The 23,764-nt window shown below is 42.8% G+C and overlaps 1 protein-coding gene across 3 annotated transcripts in view; it reads right to left on the reverse strand.

Annotated features, from left to right (window-relative positions):
• The window catches only part of CFLAR (CASP8 and FADD like apoptosis regulator), a 40,652-nt gene extending 17,607 nt beyond the window's left edge, over positions 1 to 23,045 (reverse strand). Inside the window, exons 1-6 of one of the 3 annotated variants that reach the window (XM_075000920.1) lie at positions 22,915 to 23,045; positions 11,857 to 12,281; positions 8,759 to 8,801; positions 7,263 to 7,398; positions 1,714 to 1,808; positions 721 to 772 (exon numbers count right to left, since the gene is read on the reverse strand). In XM_075000920.1, the coding sequence (XP_074857021.1) occupies positions 721 to 772; positions 1,714 to 1,808; positions 7,263 to 7,398; positions 8,759 to 8,801; positions 11,857 to 12,143 (613 nt within the window). In that variant the 5' untranslated portion in view covers positions 12,144 to 12,281; positions 22,915 to 23,045. Of the gene's footprint in view, positions 1 to 720; positions 773 to 1,713; positions 1,809 to 7,262; positions 7,399 to 8,695; positions 8,802 to 11,856; positions 12,442 to 22,914 lie in introns of all 3 variants that reach the window. The other 2 variants (XM_075000918.1, XM_075000919.1) reach the window with 2 other exon arrangements.
• Positions 23,046 to 23,764: the final 719 nt, after the last annotated feature.

Below are 23,764 nucleotides of genomic sequence, written 5' to 3' on the forward strand. Positions count from 1 at the left end.
CCCAGTACAGTCCACAATTCCCCCCCTTTAAGAACACTTCCTCGGATGTTCCTGAACGTAGATGGATTCCCATGTGGTTTTGTACTGAATCCTAACCTAGATCTAACAATGTGACACATCTAGTCAAGAGTTGCAATACCAGTTACGTGGGCAGTGTTCAGGTCTACAGGCTTTATAACACATCCTATTTTAACAAGAGAGAGTCAAGTAGCACTTTAAAGACTAACAAAATAATTTATTAGGTGAGCTTTCGTGGGACAGACAGCTCACCTAATAAATTATTTTGTTAGTCTTCAAAGGGCTACTTGACTGCTTTTTTTGTTTTGATAGTATATACGCTAGAACGGCTTTCTCTTTGTTACCATCCTATTTTAATGTGACATCTCCCCCACTAGGTTATCGATGGCACCTGAAGGAGACTAATTCTATTACAGTGAAGTGTCACTGTTACTTCCTTAGGTTCCACTTCAGTAAGTTTGGTAGGTTGCCACCCAAATGCTTTAAAGAATTTTTAACATGTAAGATATTGGAAAACTGAATCAATAATTAAATATTTTAAAATAGCGCTTATACTATACGATCACAAGCTTCAATTGAAATCAACTGGAGTGGCAGGTAATCAGTAGCACAGAAAGCTAATTCCTTAAATAATACAAGGAAGTACACAGCAGGTAATAGAAGGTCTTTTTGTTAATAAAAGAGCAGGAAAGGTGTGCTTACTCTGAATGGCATGTTGTCCATTTAAACATCTTTCTTTGTTCATGTTCTGGATCTAAAAATTAAAAATAAAGCATATTTTCTCTTTTTCCACAATGGACAATCACAAATGTTACACAACAAGATTTTTCAAAACGAAAAGGTAACAGATAGTTAACAGGTCCATCAGCTGAAGAGGAGGGGCCACGTTTTCCCCATCAGGCAAAAACTTTGGTCAAAGGTTTACTCAAAACAAAGCTAACTGCACAGAGAGGAGGAAAACTGCGATCCAATTAGGTGTTTTCCATGGAACAGCTGCTTAAAATGAACTGAATGGGATGTTGCATTTATACTGCAACAACTCTGAAAACTAGGTGTGTATTTCCTAAATCGGTAACGGAAAAGAACATTACTGTTGAAATTGTGTTAGTGGGTGTACTGCGTGCTTCAGTGTATATTATACCTATGATACAGGTGAGACAGCTATCTACAGAACAGATGAGATTGAAGATTGATTCTTTCTGAGGAAGGGACTCTATTTTGAAAGCTGTTATCATCACAGTCAGACAACATATTCAAAACCCAGGTGCAAATCTAGGACAAGTTACATATGATAAGAATACACTAAATCTCTTATTCAGTCAAGATCATTGTTCATATGAGAAAGACTTCATGGGAAATATAATCAAAAACCTTCAGCTTCTAACAGTCAGTGGGAAAAGTAATTTTCTTTAGGTTTTCCATAAGTACCACATCCATACAGGATAAAGAGCTCGATCTTGTTTTACTAGCTCCAGGAAAGAAAGCTGCCTCACAGCCTTTGGCAGATGTTGAGTCACATGTGCTAAATCAGGCCCTCAAAAGCAGCAGGTAAAATGAAGCAGACAAATACAGCAGTAACAAGCACTCTCAATTAGTTTTCTTTGTCCCCCAGCTTTTTGGAAGATCAATTCCCTTTTTGTTTCCAAGAGCTTTGACAGACAAACCATGAATGTGATTGATCTGTTGCCTACTTACCCCTGAACTGAAGGGTGGATCAATGAGAGTCAGATTAGGAAGAGAAGCCTGAAGTGCATTGATATACATTGGCTGAGAACCACTGGTGGACAGAGCTGAAAATGGAACAGAATTAAGCAGAGATTATATCAGCTAGGCCTACTAAAGCACAGCCTTCTCCCCAAGCTAAGTGTGGGTTTGTACAGAGCCCAGCACAATTGGGTCTGTGACTGTGGTTTCTAGGAAGTCAGGCAATACAAATTAATTATTTCTGAGACAATCCACTGCCTGTACTTCCTCACTAAAATGTAAATATGTATCTGTGTGTGTATAAACATACGCACACTAAATTCTCTTTATAGAATACTCTGCATACAATGTACTCTTAATTTTCCCTCTCTATCACGGACATCATATATTTTGGACCACATCTAACTTTCTCCAGTCCAAATTTGGAGTGCCCTCTAATGTGGTGGTGTTGAATGAAAAATTTTCATCGAATTTGTACAAATCTTCAAGGGCATATTCCAAGATGACACAAATAACACAAAGGTAATATTCAGAACATGGTGGTTTCCATGTTAGTGAGTCATAATGAGAAGTGGGTGTTAGGAAAAATAAGACTTGAAGCATAGCTGATTGTGAAGAGACCTGTAAAAAGTACATAGGATCCTCTTATCCACCAGCACATGATGATACTACTGCCCTTTGTTCAAAAAACAAATCAATCCCAAAACACAGTACTAGTCTCTTACATTACATCATACATCACTGTTACGAACAAGTCTGGAGCCATTACTACAGAATACTGTATAACTTTAAAATGAGGGTGATTCAGTTTTTATTCCTCTATTTTGTTTTTTCCACTATCATAAAAACCACCCCATCATGCACCCATGTTCAAATTCCATCAAGCCACTCCCTCAAATATCATAATGCTAAGGAAATTGAGTCAAAGCTGGATCATCGTCAGTGACACTGTTGGATTAAAATACAAACATATAAATAATTGTTGCGACCACTGTTACATATTTGCAACAAACCCTGTATAGGTTGAACCTCTGAAGTCTGGCACACTCTGGTCTAGCAACATTCATAATCCGGCATGATTTTAGTTATCTGGACCACCACTTACCAAGTTTCCTGTGGTCCCATAAAGTTTGTTTACAACCATGAGTATTCTGTGCTGTTATTTAGCTGTAATTTACCCTAAATGTCTTCCAAGAACCCAGTAAGCAGCAGAAGTGTTGCTAATGTTGCTAGACAATACTGACATCCTGTGGTCTGGCAAATTCCCTTGTTCAGCACAGGTCAGGTCCTGAGGGTGCCGGACTACAGAGGTTCAACCTGTACAAAGGTTAAGTGAGGTGTTTACGGAAAGGGTATGATTATTTGTACGCATGAATGCATCATTTCTGTATCTGAATCTACAGATGTTAGCTATGTACTTGTAATTCAGTGTGTTTGATTCTAAGCATGTGAAGAATTTGGCTAGCGTATTGCAAAGGCACTATTTAAATCCCTTGACTATCAAGGAGTACTTGGCTCACAATGGACTCTGGGAGATGCCAAACCACATCTGATGCAATTTCCTGGGAATGTTCAAACTAAGATGTGGGTAATGGCTTCTACCTGCGAAGAACTGAATGTGCATGGACAGGAGATCTGTCCATATGACTGGACACCACCTTGTGGGCTGTGATAGTCCGCAGGGTGAACAAAGGATCTCTCTGCCCTGTGCAAAAGCAATAAAAGGCCTGAGACATCTCTATCTTGCCTCTTTCCTGCTTCAGCCTCTTGACTATGGATTTACGCTAATGGGAGCATCCTAACAAAGGGACTGAGGTCCTGCCAATGATTTGGAAGTTACCAGACACTTGACTTAAATCAGCAACTTATTCCATTACTGCTACAAGCCTTAATCAAGAACTTTGCAATTCAGCAATTTCTTCCTTCTTTTCATCCATCCACCAACCTTTAGATATGAAAGGATTAAGGACCGTGTGACTTATGGGTTAAATCCAGGGTGTGTGTATGGTTCTTTGGGAGCAGAAGAACCTTTTATTTGATGAGACTGGTTGTAAAGAACCACTCATCTCTGAACCCATGTTTTTTTCATGGTTTGGCAACCAAAATAGCAAGAAGAGCCCCCTTTCTTTTTAATTGGGTAAAAGCTCAATAGTTCAAGAGCTGCAATGGATGTGAATATGAGACGGTCATTAATAAATATAATCAACCCATACTTTATTTTAAGAATAGTGCACACACAGTGATGTGTAATATAGCACGTTTACTGCAGGACGTTCACAAACTTTTTACATATTCTATTTCCTCACACTTTGTGTGTGTGTTTGTACCATACTTCCTGACTTTCACTCCCAAACCCACTTTATGCCAATTTATTTCATGTTTAATTTCAGTTTTCTTTCTTAACATGCATGTTGCCCTTCACAGCAGGAACGCCACAAGCTCTTTTCCTTTGCAAAATCAAGACTTTATCAGCAACACAATTATAATATCATATCCCACAATGCACTGCCCACATTAAAGGGAGAGTTCTCCAATGTTTTGAGATGACATATTGTTTGTCATTTAGATATGAATTGCTCATTGTTGGGCTTTGCAATTATAGCATCAAAACCCACAAAGAAGCCCTTAAAGAGCAGTAGGTTGCAGATCCCTGTTTTCTGTGGTGATACAAAGACTAGAATACTTCAGGAAACTGCTTTTTGATTTTCTGTTAGCCACAGAAGTTCCCCTTTTGGTTGGTTTAGAAATGAAGGACCCTCAATCTTGGGCTAAGACTGCTCTTTTTCTGATCAGTTTGTCCTGAATATGGAATTGTCAGTTGTGATCCCTGAAGGCACAGTTACACTGTCTTAAGGGCATAGTACCTATGTATCACAAAGCTCTTCAAAATGTTAGCATGCATTCCAGTATTATCATATGGCCCCTTTTTGTCTTGAGAGACAGTGGTTAGCAGCAGTGGGGAGAATCTATGGGCAGTGTTTGAGTCTGCAGCTTCTCTCAGGGCTTATCCATCCAATATCGGATTTGCATGGTCGATTGCAATAACCACGTCAGTCTATTTTTGAATTATCGAGTCAGAGTTTTTCCTTCTAAGATGAAGTTCTTTTGCATGGCTTGCACAGATACTATTAAAGGATGATGTGCCCCGTCATAGCAATCGTTGCCAGGTATTTTGATCTGATGATGTAGATTCCCAGGATTTTTGATCGATGTTGAATATTTTAACGGCGTTTTTGCATGTATCCTCGAATCTTAGCTTTGGTCTTCCTCTTGTTCTCAACCCACATGACAGTTCACTGAAGAGGATTTCTTTGGGAAGACGTTCGTCACCCATTCTTCTCACATGACCAAGCCATCGTAGTCTTCTGCTGTTGAGGATGATTATGAGGCTGGGTAGGCCAGATCTTGACAGGACTTCTGCATTTGAAACTTTATCTTGCCAGGTGATATTCACAATTCTGGGGAGGCAGCAAAGATGGAAGCCATTCCATTTCTTCTCCTGGTTCAAGCAGGTGGTCCATGCCTCAGAATCATATAGCAGGATACTCAATACACATGTCTGATAGATTAGTATCTTTGTTTTCACTGTCTGCTTAGGATTGTTCCATGTTCGTTTCATAAGTCTGCCAAAAATCGTAGCTGCCTTCCCAATTCTGATGTTTAGTTCTTTGTCCATTTCTAGGTTTGCAGTGACAGTAGATCCAAGGTAACAGAACTGTTGAACCACATCTAATGGGCTACTATCCAGAATGACATTAGGTCGCTGAGGTATATCTTGAGTGAATACAATAGTTTTCTTCATGCTTAAGTCAAGGGAAAATAACTTGCAGGCTCCGGATAGAGAATCCATCAGTGACTACAGCAGGTCTTCATTATGAGCGACGAGAGATGCATCATCTGCAAAGAGGAGTTCCCTGATGAGGACTTTGTTGACTTTAGTTTTGGCCTTGAGTCTTGCTATGTTGTAGACAGAGCCATCCTGTTTAGTGCGGAGAAATACAGCGCTGCGTGAGTTTCGAAATCTGCAATTTAGTAGAACTGAGAAGAATATGCTGAAGAGACTAGGGGCAAGAACATGCCCTTGTTTGACTCTGCTGTTCATTGAAAACAGTTCTGGTGTAGATCCATCATATTGCACTGTTGCTTTCATGTTTTCAGGAAAGGATGTTATGAGCTTCAGTAGGGTAGATGGGCAGCCAATCTCGGTTAATACTCTGTATATTCCTGACCTACTGACTGTGTCAAACACCTTTGTTAAGTCCACAAATGCTATGAATATTGGCTGTTCTTGTTCTCTGCATTTTTCCAGTAGTTGTCAAAGTGAGGAAATCATGTCCATTGTTGACCTGCCAGCCTGAAACCATATTGTGTTTCTAGATAGACTCGATCTTCGAGTTTTTGCAGGGGTTTGAGAATGACACAGGCAAATGCTTTGCCTGTAATGCTCAGCAATGAGACACTTCTATACTTGTTGCAGTCACTCTTGCCTTTGTTTTTATAGAGAGTGATGATGTTTGCATCCCTCATGTCTTGTGGGACATCACCTGCTCTCCATCATTTTAGGAGTAAATCTCAGAGGAAGGTGAAGCCTTGTTTGCCTTCAGGACTTCAGCTGGAATTCTGTCGTTTCCTAGTGTTTTTCAATTGGCGAGAGCATCAAGAGCTTGAGAAAGTTCCTCCTCTGTAGGCTCTGCATCTAGCTCAGATGTTTCTGGAAGAGTTGGGACGAGCTTGTCAAGTTCAGGTTGTATTGTATGCTTGTGGGAATAAAGACTTGAGTAGTGTTCCACCCATCTGGACATCTGCAGCTTTTTGTCTGTGATTACCTGTCTGTTTAAATGCTTCACTGGGGCAACTTTGGTAATGTTTGGTTTGAGTGCTTCCTTTAATCCATCATACATGGTTTTCAGGTCACCCAAATCAGATGCCTTTTGAATATTAGAACATAGGTCGGCCCAATACTTGTTCGCACACCACCTGGATTCTTGCTGAAGAACAGTTCTTGCTTGTTGAAGTTGATCTCTTGTGCTTTGAGATGGATTCTTTATGTTATTCAGAGGCGCCATGTGTTTTTCGTCAAAAAGAGGCCTAAGAATGTCAGCATTTTCATCGATCCAGTCTTTGTGAGAGAACTTATATGTTCCAAAGGCAGATATGGCTGAATATCAGCTGTTTGCAGTATTTTAGCTCTGGGAGCAATTGGAAGGGCAGGGACAGAGTGAGAGTCAGGAGAGTCACAGTTCCTCAGAAAACACTGGGAGGGAGGGAGAAGAGCAGGGAAGTTGGAAGCTCTGGTGCCCCAGTACATGAGAGGCACGTGGGGAGGGGGGGCATAAGGGGGCACCACAGGGCATAGGTGGAGCTCCAGTGAGCCACAGGCTGCTGCAGCCCACTGAGGTGAAAGAGGCCCACTCATGCAGCTCACTTGCTGGCTGCTGCTTTAAGAGGTAATGTAATGCCTTCACTACCAAGCACGTACAACTCTTAGCAGGACTGCATGGTCTCTTACTTTGTATCGAGGTGCAAAACATGTGCCTTACCCTCACATTTGTATTTCTGGATCTTCTTTTTCAGGTCTATCCTGTGAATGTTCTGCAAACAGTCTTCTATCAAATCCAACTGATCAGGAGCCACCAGATTTAGCTTCTCTAGATCACAGACTACAGCCAGGAAGCTCTAGGACAGCAGCAGAAAGCATTACAAACTGCAAGGCCAGCAATTTGTTCCCTGTCAGAAAGTCTGGGAAGAGCAAGTCCCAGTCACCCAACAAAACAACACAAGACATAACACAGGCTTTCCTTTAACTCTTCAGAGATAATGAACACAAGTTCTCCTAAGTATTAACACAGTTGCTAGTTTGGATGCGCAAGGGCTCTCGATGTCATGACACTTCACTAGCTAGAAGCTAGAGTATGATGCTCTAGCAAAGACGCATCATAGTTTTTTAGGAAACTGTTTTCATTTCCTCCCCACTGCTCAGGCAGCCAAGCAGAACCTTGCCTCACATGCTACAGAACATAAAAGCCCTGGGGAATTTATGGTTTTTTTCCCTACATACCCTTCTTGCTGCTAGAAAAAACATGGGGATTTGAGACACAAAATTATTATACTTGTGCGATGTCAGAATAGCCTCATTATCTCTCAGTTAGTGCATCCCTCTGACTCAGAATACACAGACACACACACTCAGGATTCAAATGGAAGAATAGGTGCTTTGGTAAGATAAAGGGGTTTGGTTAGTAGGTAGACTAGGGGACAAACAAAGGAGCACTATCCCCATAAACATGGTTATAGTCCATAATCATCTCTGTTTGGGGGGACTGGACCCCCCCATGCTTTCAAATGGCAAAACACTTGAGAGAAAGAGGCTTTATTTCTGAGTTTCTTCCAGCTACTGCAGTTCGAACCTCTCTAATCTGGAGCTCTCTTGCCTGGCAACATGTGTAATCCAGCATGATTTTAGTTAACTGGATGACCACTTATCAAGCGTAAGGCCAAGTTCCCTGCAGTTCCATAAAGTTTGTTCATAGCCACCTGCCCTGGCTCTCAGCGTTCTGTGCTGTTACCCCAAATGTCTTCTAAGCACCTAGGAAGTAGTGGAAATGTTGGTAATGCTCCTAGATAACACTGACCTGCCGGGGTCCAGCAAATTCTCTCGTCCAGCACTGGTCAGGTCCCAAGGGTGCCAGATTAGAGAGGTTCAAACTGTAGTCCCACTAAGTGTAGCATTTCCATATTTCCCTCTCCTCATCTCTCTAAATCTTAGCCCTGTTCCATCCTATTTGATTTTAATGCATCATCCTGCTTCCCGTAATTCTTTATTTCTGCTTCCCCTTCCCACTGTTCCTATGCATCTCTCTTTTCTCCCTTGGCATTTCTTATGTTATTCTGACAACTTTAGTTTCTCATTCTCCTAACTCTTCCTTTTGGAGCACAAAAAGATAACACTATGGACACAAAAAGTAGCCATTACCTTGTCTTTTGCCATTTTCATACGTGGCACATAATCCTTGAGCAAGAAAATGAGAGAACTCACTTCTTTTTTATCCAGCTCTTCGTTAATCTCCACCATCAGCACCCTGCAAGAGAAATTAGCCCCAAGTGATTCGTTTTCAGTAATAGCCCAGTCCTGCCCAAATGTCAGGAACCATCTGTCAGTGCCCATTCCTGGCTAACAATACATATACACCTCTCCAGCCTCCCAGACACACACTGAAAAGAGAAGGGTCCAGTGGTTAAGAGAGAAGACTGGCAATTAAGGGAGGTGGGTTTATATTTCTGGCTCTGCCTTTGACTTGATGTCTGATCAGGTTAAGCTACAAACTATCAAGTATGAAGGTTACATGACTTCCACCTCCTTCAGGCGACTAAAGAAAAGCAGGAAAGGGATCAGGCACACATGTTCTCCCAATGGGAGTTACAATTTCCTATTGACCCAATTCCCACATTTTTTGCTACTCTTTTGAACAGTTGCTGTAAAATTTGCTGTATAAACTCAATGGGACCATTAACAGCTGCTACTCTGACGTTCAGGAAGTGACATAACCAGAAGGCTGCCTGGAAAGACCAAATTATCTGACTGGAAAGCATTTGATTCAGTTTCTGAAGTCGCTCTGCTCATTCTGAAGGTACTCAGAACAGCTGGAGACAATGACATTTGAGGTCATAAATCCCCGGGTGAAGTTCATACTCTGAGTTTGTCATTTCAAGACCAACATGACGACACCTGCAGAGCCATGCCAGCACATGCTTTTCCAAGAGGCCGACACATGGAGGAAAAATTGCCACCAAAAGCGTGTGTGCTGATACTTGTTATCAAGGGGGTAAATTATCAAACAACGGAATGGCTCTGGAATGACCGAGTGATCCAAAACTGCCCTTCCCTATTGGACATGGATGGGGACCCGGAGGATGGACCGATCACTTCAGTTGTGTGTGGAATACCATATGTTCCTGAATTAATCTTTCGGCTAATCAATGCTGATGTCCCAAAATGAGACATTCATCATCCTGCACAAATCTGACCACAAGTCTGCCTTTTGCAGAGAGGTGCAAGCGTGCAGCAGAGAAGGATCAGTGTGACAACTTATCTAGCAGTTGTACCTTAGACCAGTGGCTCTCAGCCAGAGTCACGTACTCCTGGGGTACCCAGAGTGATTCCACAACCCATCTAGTTATTTGTCTAGCTTTACAACATACCACTTTAAAAAAATCCTAGCAAAGTCAATACAAACTAAAATTTCATATAGACAATGGTCATTTATATTGTTTCATGTACTATACACCTAAAATCTAAGTGCAGATTGCACCTCTCTAATTCGGCACTCTAACGTCCAGCAAACTCTATAAGCTGGATTTATTTTAGTTAGCCAGACAACCACTTACCATGGGTGTGGCCAACCTTTCCATGGTCCCATAAAGTTTTACAGCCACAAGTCCTGGCTCCCTTCTGTGCTGTTATTTAGCTGTAATTTACCCCTAAATGTTTTTTAAGAGCCCAGTACGCAGTGGAAGCATTGATAATGCTGCTACACAATATTGATCTCCTGTGGTTTGGCAAATTCTCTCATTTGGCACTGGTCAGGTACCAAGGATGCTGGACTAAGGGTTTCAACATGTACAATATTTATATTCCAATTGATTTATTTTATAATTATAAAGGTAAAAATGAGGAAGTAAGAAATTTCTCAGTAATGTGCCTTGATACTTTTTCTAGGTGAAGAGGAACTTTGGGGTACATGAGACAAACCTGATTCTTGAAAGGGGAAGAGTAGTCTGGAAAGATTGAGAGCCACTGCGCCACTGCCTTAGAGGCAACATGGATGATGACTTGTAGGACTGAAAATGTTTATTCATTCATGTCAAGGCAATCTTTCTTAGGATCAGCAAAGATCAATGTCTTTTTTACATAAATAATGTAACCTTGTGATATTTATTTTTAAATGTTCTATGCCCACCTTGACCCAATTTCAATGACATTGTATCATCAAAATTTCCATCAAAAGGAGGAACTGAAAGTGGCAAACAATGAGTTTACCCTACTAATCTCTGCACAGCCTGACACCACTGAAATTATGATTCCATAGATTTTTACACATCAGATGACACGATCCTTGTATCACTAACTTGCCTATCAAATAAGATTTTGTTCCCAGACTAATCACACATTGCCCAAGAGCATTCCTGGCTTTCTGAACGACTTTAAGAATCTCATTCTTCAGTATAGCTGAGGTCTGAAGCATCATGGACATGTTAGTCGCTGCCTTCTTAGGAAGAATCAGGAAAAACTATCCTCAAATAAAAATGGGGGCAAAGCCCTGAACACTTTCATCCAGTGACTATGTGATAGTCACTACTGGGGGTAAGAAGGTTCCTCTTAGCATATTATCATAGCCAAAGTGGGGGTATATGGTACGTAAAGAAAATTCACTGTAGGCAAAAGCACTGTTTTAACAATCAAACCAGTGTCTTCTCTTCAACAGTGACCACACCACACCCACCACAGCCAACAGAGGCAAGCATTCATCTGGGGAAGAGTCTCCCAAGACAGTGGAGGAAGTCCCTTCACTAAGAACATTTTAAATGAGACAGGGCAAAGTACTAGGCTATACACTGCAGGGAACAATTCTGTGCTGTAGATTTTATACGGTCTGGTTTTGAATGAACCGACAATGATGAATGGGAGTCACTAAATACAGTGAGGCTGTAGAGGGTGTCTTCTATCTGTTCATCCCCACTGCTCTTCCCTCCAGCATAACAGCTATTGTTTAATGCAGAGCCTTTTTTGTACCAAAAGAAAAAAAAAAAGGAGGTGCCAGTACTCGGCTGGCTCACCACGTCCTTCCCCGAAACTAATCCCACAGGTGGGGCTGCTGAGGTGCCAGTACTCAGTACTGACAAGTATCAGCACAAAATGAGCATTGCTTTAATGTACATATTTCTGCTTTATTAATATGAAGCCAGACACTTTTAACACCATTCCGTCTAAGAAACTGGTAAACTGCATATAGGGACCATACTTTGGAGTACTTTTATTATATTGCTGTGTGATCCTCGTTTCTGCTTTTCTTTCACTCTTCATTTTGTATGAACACAACATAAAGTTACCCTTGAAAAGTGAAACAGACAAATTACCTGTAATCAGAGACGGCTCTAGGATTCCTGGCCAGATCAGTCTCCACTGCTGTTTTCTCTGTCCCCAGGGCCCTCCTCAGCAAGTCATACCTCCTCAGTCTGTATAACAGCTCAGACAAGCCCAGCCTTCCCGTTTCATTCAGAACCCCCAGGAGCTCCCTGATGTCGACATTAGATAAATCAGGAGCAAGATCCCGGCACAGAAAAATCATCATCTCCTTTTCGTCTTCGTCCAGTTCCTGCTCAATTTGGTGAATGAGGGCTGCTGACACTTGGCTCTTTGTCATCACAGACTGCTGGCCCTTTAAGCTTACCTGTCCTCTTTTTGAATTTTAAACAGGAAGTCAACATGCCACAATATACATTTGCAACAGAGCATCTGGTTGGTCGTTGATCTTAATCAGATGTTTTTAAATAGAGAAATTCTGTTGGAAAAAAAAAAGTACAGGCCTTCCTTGAGCTGATGATTTACTGAGCAGCCTTTCAAGTCATCCTGCTGCACTTCAATCTTTGAGGCATTCAAGTTATGGGCAAAATGTTGGTCCTGATTAAAAAGATCCAATGTTCTTGAAGGGGCTCCCCAAGCTGTTCATTATGAATAAAAGAAAAGCCCATGACAAATCAGTATTGACAGGAATGGAAGATCCACTTAAGTAAAGCACTATTAATTACACAAGTCTGTAAGTTCCAAAGGAAGTGAAACTAAAAACAGCAGCCCACGAACAAGAACAGTGTATGTCAAGAGTTGTTTGAGAACAAGTTAAGAGTTAGAACTTTAGCAAATCTGCACCCAATCATGCTTACAAAGGAAACAAAGGAAAAAAAAATCTGCATGCTCTTCTGCACAAGAATAACAGTTGAGAGGTATAGTGAAGTCTCTTGTTACTGAGACTGTACTTAGTATTGGTACCTAAGCAGAACTTTTTAAAAGTGTAATACAGAACATTATCTAGCATGCACAGCATGCAGCAACAAGCATAACACAGACTAGTGTAAATACGTGAAAACTCAAGTGCACTTATCAAAATAAAGGTACAAAGAACATTTTATGATGTATTTCCCTTCCTTTTCATCATTAGGTTCACTTACTGGCCAATTCGTGAAATGCAGTACTCCACAGAGAGTTCTCTTATTTATTGATGCCAACCAGGGCACATCAACTGTAAATGAGTTTTTTTAAGTTTTTATGTTTGTTTGCTTTTTGCTTCAAAAGAAGTTGGACACAAACTAATACAGTTTTGAAGGTGCAGATGGATCTTGTGCTGCATTTTTAATAGCACGTTTCCTTCTCTTTAACTTATGTTTAATTTAAAAAAAAAATGTGCTCAATATTTATGCCAAGCCTACACTAGGCTTGTAAGTCAATCATAGATACGGAATTCCAGCCACGACAACTGCATAGCTGGAATTAATGTATCTAGGATCGACTTATTTGGCAGTCCTCACAGAGGGAGGTTGATGGGGGAAATTCTCACGATACTGAGGAGTACCAGGGTCAATTGTCAAGCCCTGATAGTTTAATTGCGTGTGTCCCCACTAGGTGCATGAAATTGAACCCCGAAAGATCAACTCTGACCACATCAATACTCTGGGAAACACAGAAGTACCCTTAGACAGCGGAGTCTCTGGAAGTCAGCATTCCTGCCACAGTTCTTAGACAAGTAACTTCATCATTTACTTTCTCAGTTCCCCATCTATAAAATGAGCTCATAGGCCAATAGGCCTTTCCCACCCAAGAACACAATGAAAGCAAAACACATCTAGTGTTTGTATTGCACTGCATTACTATTAAAAAAACCTAAGTAGACAGCCATTTTCAAATGTATCTTCCTCTGAAGTGAAATCAGCAGGACTTAGGCTGCTTAGTCATTTACTTGCTTTTGAGAATTTTACCCAAGCTGTTAAAAGCTGCTGCTGTGCTTTTCAGCCTTTTGCCACCAACTGGAAATCACAGCTCCACAAATGGCAAGCTGATAATACAGATAATGCTTCCACTCAGTTTAAAGGAGATCAGAGAAAGTCAGCTGGAAGCAATTTTCTTTGCTTGCAGATCCTTGTTAAAAACTGGATACACCTTTTCCATGTAAACACCTCTGCCTCACATCTCACACCTGAATGAAAATAAAGTCCCATTAAACCCACAACAAAGAACTAATTCAAATTAATTTTCCAGTGCAAAGTCTCATCCAGCTACCACTCCCCACTCTACACAACGACATATACCTTCTGCAGAGCCACAGACTAGGCTCTCAGACTTCCAACGTCCCTATTGTGGGAGGCAACAGCAACATAAGCAGTTCTGGCATGGCACTAACCTTGCTAGAAGTGGGTCTAGCTGACAGGGATTACTGTTTTAACAGGTATTCAAACAACTGGAATTCTCGATTAGGTGGCATTCTGCCATGCCCCAGCCATGGATGCCACTTCTCCTTCTGACTCTGGCGGCCTCCAGGCTGTGTGCGCGCGTGGCCAGCAGCTCCTCTGCTCTCGCACCCGATGCCCGCCGCCCAGCAGGGGGAGCACTGCAAGCGGCTCCACACTGTCCCCACCAACAAGGCAATGGGGCAGAAATTGAAAGGGAACTGGCGGGCTGGGGGGGGAGGCAGGCTGGGAGAAGCTGAACTTTGGCATCCAGCATATTTTAACATTTGGCAATCTCCCGGTCCCAGGGCTTCTGGATACGAAAGAGTTTACCGTACAGTGCTATTGTTTGCTGGCACCTTGTCTGCATAAACAGCCAGCCTATGGAAGCAGCAATGGGAAAATGGAGGATTAAAAACTAGCACAGACAAGTTCAAGATCCAGACACAACAAAGGTACAACACAGCTCGTATCTGCAGTGTAGACGAGATCTAACCTATTCATAATCAAGTTCTCAACCCCCAGCAAAGCCTTAGATTCCAGGTGTGCTGAGCACTGAACTGCAACTGAAATCAGGGGGAGCGCAGAGCACTTTAACATGGTGCTGCCTGAATCATGGGTCCTTACCCACCAGAAGGGCATGGGAAGGGTCTAGCTGGGTTCTGTGGGCCTCAGAGGCAAGCTCTGCCCTACACTTGTACTCTTCTTCATAGCAAGCAGTGGGATGGGAAGTGGGATTTGGGCAGCAGCTGAAACAGAGGAAGTGGGTGGAGCCAGCAAACAGCAACTTCTCCACGACCTACACGTTTCAGAGGTGCTTTCCTACCCACTTCATTTCCCCATAACTACAGGTGAAGAAGATGGATCCTGGTGGCAACACAGAAGAAGCACCTCTAGGTCACAAGAAGGGTAACCACAGCTAGCTAGCTCCAGCCACTTCTGCGGTGCTGCTTTTGCTTGGTCCTGCTTTTTTTGGCAGAGCTGAGGAGAGCAAAATCTGGGCAGCAACACAGAGCAAGAAGCCAGAGTCAGCAAGGCTAGCAGCCACCAGGCCCAGAGCTAGAAGAGACAGAGAGAGCAAGTGGGCTGGACAGACCTCAGTTGAGAACTTGACCTGAGAAGGGGACAGAAGTGAGGAGCAAGGCTATGGGGGACTGAGAAGTTGGGTAGTGGTAACGGTGGGTCCCCAGAGAAGAGACAATGTAACTCATGGGTTACCTTAGTACAAAGCTCGGGAACCAGTGCTCTGAAAATCAGCACTCTGTACTTCATGTTTACATAAGAGCACTGCATAAGAAATGCTCACATAGGGACACATACACAATCACAGTAATTCCACTATCACGCAATACCAGGAAACCCGAACGCTTGACTGAAAAGCCTCTGGCATGCTCTGATATGGTTCTGCATTTTGGAAGCTACAATGGGGAGATCACAATACAACCACCTCCCTCATCACATCACGCCATTTAGGAACCCGGAGAAATGACACACAAGCTGCTGCATTTCTGTCTACTGATGGTGACGTGAGAAAATTAAAACCATAGGCTGTCTCTACCCACAGGCACAGGTACACATGGATGATCTCCTATGCCCGTAAACAATGCACAACTCTAGAAATACTTGTATTTCAGTGGAAGTTGTCACCTTCTCTGAATAATACCGTTGCAAATGTGTGGGATACTTTTTAAAAATTATAACTGGTTGAAAAAATTGAATACAGCATTTATTTACTTATTTACAAAACCCAGGATTTGTGGGGCAAAACTCTGCGGTTTTAAACAGCTCTCTCTCACTTGCACACACACATACTTTCACAAATATATACTCACACCCATCACAGCTGCTCACAAACACCCACTGATGTCTAAGGTATTTTTTTTAGTGGATGGCATGGGAGTAGGGAAATCTATAAGCCTCTGAGGGCTGAGAAATTCCCCTCCTACACCACCAGAATGTGATTTGAATAATTTTCTCTCAGGGAAAAATGTTTATCACAGGTTTCTATTCTTTAAACCAATACCATGAATTGTGGGAATTCCATAGAGCAAGGAAGAACCACTGTGATTTTGTTCGGACATGTTGCAGCCAAGGGATGCTGGCACCAATTGTATCTGTGCCAAAAACTGCCATTCTGAATAGCTAAAAGTGGGAATTTGCAAAGAATCTAAAGGAATCTGGCATCCAACTCCCACTTAATTTCAGTCGAATTCTATTTGTCTCTTTTGAAAGATCCTACCATACAAGTATTTTTGCAGTTTATTAAAAAGGTACTTCCCAACAGAGCTCAGATTTCAAACACGCATATACTTCCTCTGTAAGGCACCTCCTTTTTTTTCTTTTTGTTTTTCAGTCGGAGACCACTAAGGTGAGGGTTTTTTGGCTTCGCTTCTCACTTGTGTGGCCCCTGACTTATTTGTCTATGGGTCAGTGGCCCCAACTCGAAAAAGGTTCCCCATCTCTGCTCCAGAGTTTACGTTTTTATGATTATCCATCACAATATCCAAATCTTTTGAGCAATTTTTTTTCTGAGTCACTGCTACCCAGATATACTCCAGCCTACGTTCTTTGGCCCTAGACATACGTTGACACTTAGCCTTATTAAAATGAATATTGAGTGCTTGCACCCAGGTTACCCCAAGTGTTCTAGGTTATTCTTCATCACTGTATACATATTTTTTTAATCAGAGCCATAGCACGGTAGGGGCAGGGAAAGGCCTTTTTACTGTTTCTACATAATGAACTCCCACATTTACTAGAGTATCACTCATGTGCTCATCATGCAAAACTGCGGTTCAGTACTTCAAGGTGATATAATTTAAACCCCACATCTGCTTCTGAGATGATTATATCACAAAGGATGCTAGGAAAGAACCACTGATCAGGTGCACTGGAGAGAGTCCAACGGAGGGCAATGAATATAATTAGGGGGCAGGAGCACATGACTTATGAGGAGAGACTGAGGGATTTGGACTTATTTAGTCTACAGAAGAGAACAGTATGTGTTGGGAAGGTGGGGGGATTCGATAACAGCCTTCAACTACCTGAAGTGGGGCTTCAAAGGAAGACGGTGAGAGACTGCTCTCAGTGGTGACACAATGAAGAGCAATGGTCTCAAGTTCCAGTGAGGGAAGGTTAGATGTTAGGAAAAATTATTTCACTAGGAGAGTGGTGAAACACTGTAATGGCTTAACTGGGGGCAGGTGGAATCTTGATCCCTTAAGTCACCCCCTGACAAAACTGGAACTGGAATGGTTTAGTTGGGATTGGTCCAGTTTTTAGCAGGGGGTTGGACTTGATGACTTCCTGAGGTCTCTCTCCCAACCCTATGATTTTATGCTTAACCCAATAGATATGTATTTGTGACCTCTCCTTGCCTATATTTTCCATGCCTCTGATTTTTCGATCAACTGCAAATTTTATCAATGATCATTGTTTTTAACACTGATAAAAATGTTAAAAGCATAAGACCAAGAATAGACTCTTGCAGGACCACACTAGGCATGAACCAGCTCTGTGGTGATTTACAGTTACATTTTGAGACATATCAGTTAATCCATTTAATGTGTACTAGATTAAATTTATGAAGTTCTAGTTTTCAATCAAAATGTAGTACAGTATCAAATCAATTGCTTTACAGGTGTGCCTTGTATAATCTTATCACCTTTATCAACCAAGACTGTAATGTCATGAAAAAGTTAATTTGACAGTGTTTTCCATAAACCCAAGTTGACTGCTATAAATTGCATTACCTTCCTTTACTAATCAAATCGCGTATCTGCTGCTTCATTATCTCACCCAAGACTGATGTTAAACTGACAAGTCCATAGTTCCTCAGGTCATGCCATTCGCTCTTTTTAAATACATGGTATTTAAATGGTACAACACTCTATCAGTTATCAGGAACTTTCCCAGTCTTCTCAGGTTTATTGAAAATGATGTCAGATCTGCTTATATGGCTGTTCATCTCTCTGTACTTACTACATGAGCCACTCGCTGCATGTTGGGTCTCTGGAGTCTAAGGCCATGAACTCTATTTCAGATCAGATACTGAGACTTTATTTCCTATTCAAACTGGGGCCCCCATTCTCCAGGGACCCTACCATCAGTGGTTTTTAAATGCCACCTGGACTAATGCCTCAAGGACTTCCCCTGCAGGGACCCACCACGATCAATAATGACTCCCTGTTAAACATTTTAGATCAGTTTGTTTCTTTTTAATTTATTTAATCACAGAATTGTATGACGGGCAGGGACCTCAAGAGGTCAACTCCAGTCCACTACGTTGCAGCAGGAACAAGTAATCTAGATCACCCCTGAAAGGCATTTGTCCTGGTGGCATTTAAAAACCTCCAGTGTTAGGGACTCTACAATCTTTCTGGAAAGCCAGTTCCAAATCTTAACCACCCTTATAATTAGAAAGGTATTCCTAATTATCTAATTTAAATTCCTTTGCTGCAGATGAAGCCCATTCACTTCTTGTTGTACCTTCAGCTCACATAGAGAGCAATTGATCACTGTGCTCTTTATAAGAGTCATTAACATATTTGAAGACTTATCAGCCCCCACTCCCCCAGTCTCTTAAGATTGGAAAAAAGTAGACATGTTCTATCTTTCTTCCTAGATCAAGTTTTCTAAACCTTCTCTTGTTTTGTTGCTCTGCACTAGACTTTTTCCAATTTTTCCACATCTTCCCAAAACTGTGGCACTTAGAAATGGATACCACACTCCAGCTACGGCTTCACCAGCACTGAGGTAAGGAGGATAATTATCTCCCAAGTCTTACTTCCGATACTCCTGTTAATATGCCACAGAACGATAAGAGAAATTTTTGCGACTGTTTCTTATGATGTGTGCCATGTTTATAGTTCTAGTTTTTAATCAAGATACCATACAATGCCAAGTGAAAAGCCTTAAAAAGTCTGACTATTAATGTCAATTAATTATATTTTATATTTATGTAAAATATACATCAACAGTGTTACCTTCACCAACTAAACTTGTAACCTCATTAGAAAGATATCAAGCTACTTTGACAGGATCTATATTCCAATAACCTGATTGGCATTAATTATATTACTCTCCTTTAATTCATTACTAATTTTATTAATCGAGTCCCATATCAACCGCTCTATCATGTTGTATGGGATTATATCAGACTGACAGGTTTCTAATTATCCAGATCTTGCCGTTTACCCTTTAACTAGTGGCACAATATTAGCTTTCTTCCAGTCTTCTGGAACTTCCCTTATTGAAAATTAGCATTAACTGTCCAGCAAGCTCTATAGCCAGCTCCTTTAAAACTCTTGCTTGCAATTATTTGGACCTGACAATTTTAAAATGTCTGTCTTCAGTAGCTTTTGTTTAACAGCCTCCCAAAAGATCAGTGGAACGGAAAAAGTTATCATATTCTATGACTATATCATCATGTGTATTTTCCAAGGCCATAAGATGGTTACAATAGACAAGATCTGCTACTCCCACCCTTAAGATCATCTGAATACCACAGCTCAGTGCAAAAGCTTGTATAGCACATGCAACACCACATCTATTTCATTGTACCTACTAGCAATCTACGGTCACTCTAGATTGGACATGTCTTAGCCAACTACATCTGGCACAGCTGTACCTCAGAACTTATACCAAGCATAGTGACACAATTACGTAAGGAACAGGGAGGGCTTCCCCCACCCTTACTCCCTGCGTCCCAGACACACAGTTTTATAGGGAATTTACCCTTCCTGCAGTAGTCAGTAATTTAGAGGCAGGGGAAAACAATACGGGTGGCTTTGTTACATGCAACAAAGGGTCATCACCTAACTCCTCAGGTCACTTGCTTCTTCTCTTGTCTTGCATTCAAACCATGAAAGGCGACAGGGAAACCGGGGGCGTATGACTGAGTCAGGCAGGTGGCTTATTTTAAAGCAATTACAGCTCAAAGTCACATCAAAAGCCACAGACCTTGCAGCACAGTAGGACTCTGTGGGAAAGTCATATGGTACTTGGAATAAAGAAGGTGCAGGGGTGGCCAACCAGTTAACAGAGTAAGAACAAAAATAGCTGTGGACAGAGTGCAACCAACCATGTATTATATATTTATTTGTATATGTCTGTATCTATCTATATAGATTAACATATATCTATAATATGCCTCTGGATAGATATAGATAGATAGATAAAAATAAGTATCTATCTGTTTAATATGCAGCTCAATCCCCTTCCCCTTCCCCTCCCCCAGAGCCAGGCACCCCCAGCCCACACCCCACTCAACACAATCCTCCTTCTCTCCCAGAGAGCCAGGTACCCTTAGGGCCCCATGCTCTAATCCAATCCCCTTTCCCTCCCCCAGAGCCAGGCACCCACAGCCCCCGCCATTCTAACACAATGCCTGGGACCCACCAGAGCTGCCACCGCCACCACCACCACCACCACACGCTTCTCCCTCCAGGTGCTGGGGCGTGTGCACAGAGTGACAGTAAGCAGTCCGGGCACATGGCTCTTGTCAGGAGCCACACGTCACTGATGAAAGAACTGCATGCAGCTCAAGAGCCATGGTTTGGCCACCCTGTTCTAATAACTCACAAGAGCACTGCTGCCCTTTTCTCTCAAAGACAGGGAAGATGGTAATGAAAGGAGTCGGCAGTAAAATACATGTCCCTACTTTCAGGCTACAACACAAATAGGGAGATTCAAAGTTGGCCCATGTGCCTTTGTGAGAAACCATCATGCTCAGGACACATTTTGTAATTAAATTCTTGACTGACATTTGTCTAGATGGGTTACACTCTAATTAGAAAACTAAAACACTCTAGGAAAAATTAAAAGTGACGTACACCTGAAAAAATTAGGAAGAATGTTTACTTGTCAGGCCACAACAGCCATTCCTGTTCCTTAAATAAAGAGAAAGAGACACACTCTAATCAAACAGCAATGAAAATCCAGTACATTCATTCGCTTTTATAAAGCTGTTTCACTCCCTCCATAGAATTAATTAATCCCTGATCCTCCAGGTTACTCCACACTCTCCAGTCCCAATAGTCCATGCGTAACTAGTGCAAAATGAGAACATAAGTTCACATAACTACCACAACAGCTTCTGAACACAGGAAACAGTGATGCACCAGCAAGTCAGAACACAAAAACCTTTATTTCTATTTGCATCTACCCTGGCAAAAATAGGCCCTATCATTTATCACTGACCACAGAAGCTGCAGTGTACTCTGGCCCCATATATTTTAACTACTGTCTACTCCTTTTACACTATTGTAGCTGCGTCCATTGAACAGCTTTTCTTGTTAGCAACAGCAGCAGCTGCGATATATGTAAGTATATGTAGAATATGCAGCATGTGTTCTCTGTGTTTATTACCAGGAGGTCACTCCTCAGACTTTGCACTACAGAAGCGAAAGACAAACACAGCAGGAAACAAAGGAATTTTAAAAGTAGGATAAAATGTTCTGCTTGTCAGATTCGACAGTGTTCCCTGACCACCACGTACACAGAGTATTTTGTTACCACAATGGCTATCACCACACCAAAAAAAAATGAGACCTGGAATTCACCAGTGTAGCTCTTCTTTGGAAAAGCTTATTTCCACAACATAAGGGATGCCATATGATTCTACAGGGATATAACCAGGCTGCTGCTATGTTTCATTACCATACCAGCTACAAGATGCAAGGACATTGTGCAACCTCTCTGCTGTGCCTGTCTCCTGTTATTGTGTAAGACAGCAAAACAGGGCTAGGGTCCACTATGGCAACGCTTGGGTGAGGCCTAATCCAAACCTGATTCTACCCCTCCTACTTTATATATTGAGTCTGTATGTTCTGGTAAGGCTACAGAGCTGAAGGAAATGGGTCTGTCCCGCAAAAGCTCATCCCCTGACAAGTTAGTTTGTTAGTCTTTAAAGTGCTACATGACTGCTTTTTTGTTCTGATTCTACCCTTCACACTTATTGCTCTTCCACGTTCTGCTAAACAAGCTTTTAAATTTCTTTCCACCAGGAGAAGTGTCTAAGATTAGAGACTCAGAGGGGGGGAAAAACCCATAAGCACTGGATACCCCCCTGCCTGCACTGGTCCTTCTCAATCGGGAACACTCAAGCCTTGGGGGTGGCTGCTTATTGTTTGCTCTGCTGCCGTTCAGCTGCAGCTGCCTTTGACCTCAGGAAGTCCTGTGGCACTTTATAGACTAACAGATATTTTGGAGCATAAGCTTTCGTGGGCTTTTGCCCACGAAAGCTTATGCTCCAAAATATCTGTTAGTCTATAAGGTGCCACAGGACTGCTTGTTGTTCTCGGAGACACAGACTAACACGGCTGCCTCTCTGATACTCCCTTTGACCTGTTCCTAACCGATGTGGAGCTCAGGGCGGACTCCCGAGGCACAGGCTGCACCCAACCTCGTGCGCCCCCTTAGAAACCGCGGCTAAGCCAGCAGCGCCAGGCCCGCAGCCATGTTCCCGGCGCTCGCCCCTCCGAAGCCCGGCACATTCGTCCAGTACAGGCCGCGGGAATCCCCCTCCCACAAGCCACCGCCCAGGGCCTTCCCGGCCGGGGCCTGGCGTCGGCAGAGGAGTCCCGAACCCGCCCTCGCGAGGCGGGCACGAGGCAGCGCCTCCTCCGCGGGTCTCCGTCGTTCCCAGCCCTTTGCTCCGCGGCGGGCGGATGGGCGGGAAGCGGCAGGCTTACGCACCCGAACGCGCGCGGGGTCCCGGCTCCGGCAGCGGGGCAGGCGAAAGCGGCGGGGCCGCGGGGGCGCGGCAGCTTCCGGGGCGGGGCCGAGCCGAGCCGAGCCGAGGAGGATCTTGGCAGGGCCGCGGTGTCCGGAGCGTGCTGGGCCCCAGGCCCGCAGAAGGAGCTCTCCTGGCGAAGCCGGGCCCGCCTCGCGCTCCGGGGTTTGCTGCCTCCCTCCGCTGTGCCGCGTTGCACGCTAACAATGCGGCACCTTCCACAGCGCCTCTTACCAGCTCCATTGGACTGTGTCCCTGGGGCGACCGGGTCTGAGCTACAAGCACCCAGAGGAGAGAAACTGCCCGTAACAAAGTCTGGTCCCCGTTAGACTCTGACAAAGGCTCACATCCCCCTGTCTGATCTAACTTGTTTTTTCCTCTTTTGATAAGTACTGTTGATACTGGGCCATTTCCACCTTGCTGAATAGACCTTGTCAGCTCCGGCCCTCCATCTTACTGGGACCCCACTCTGTAAATACCCCTCTGAACCGCACCCCCCCATGCATCTGATGAAGTGGGTCTTTGCCCACAAAAGCTTATGCTCCAAAATATCTGTTAGTCTATAAGGTGCCACAAGACTTCGTTTTGTTCTCGAAGCTACAGACTAACACGGTTACCTCTCTGATACTTGTATTATCCTGTTACAGTATGGATATAGTACATCAGTACCAGGTGAGTGGGCAGCTGCAGATACAGCCCCACTCCCTCATGGTCGTTGGGTTATAACCCTTGTTTTACCATAGTAACAGAGAGAGAGCTGTGCTAGTCTATATATTATCAAAACAAAAAAGCAGTCCAGTAGCACTTTAAAGA

Source organism: Carettochelys insculpta, chromosome 8 (assembly GCF_033958435.1).
Source record: "Carettochelys insculpta isolate YL-2023 chromosome 8, ASM3395843v1, whole genome shotgun sequence".
NCBI classification, from domain to species: Eukaryota; Metazoa; Chordata; order Testudines; family Carettochelyidae; genus Carettochelys; species Carettochelys insculpta.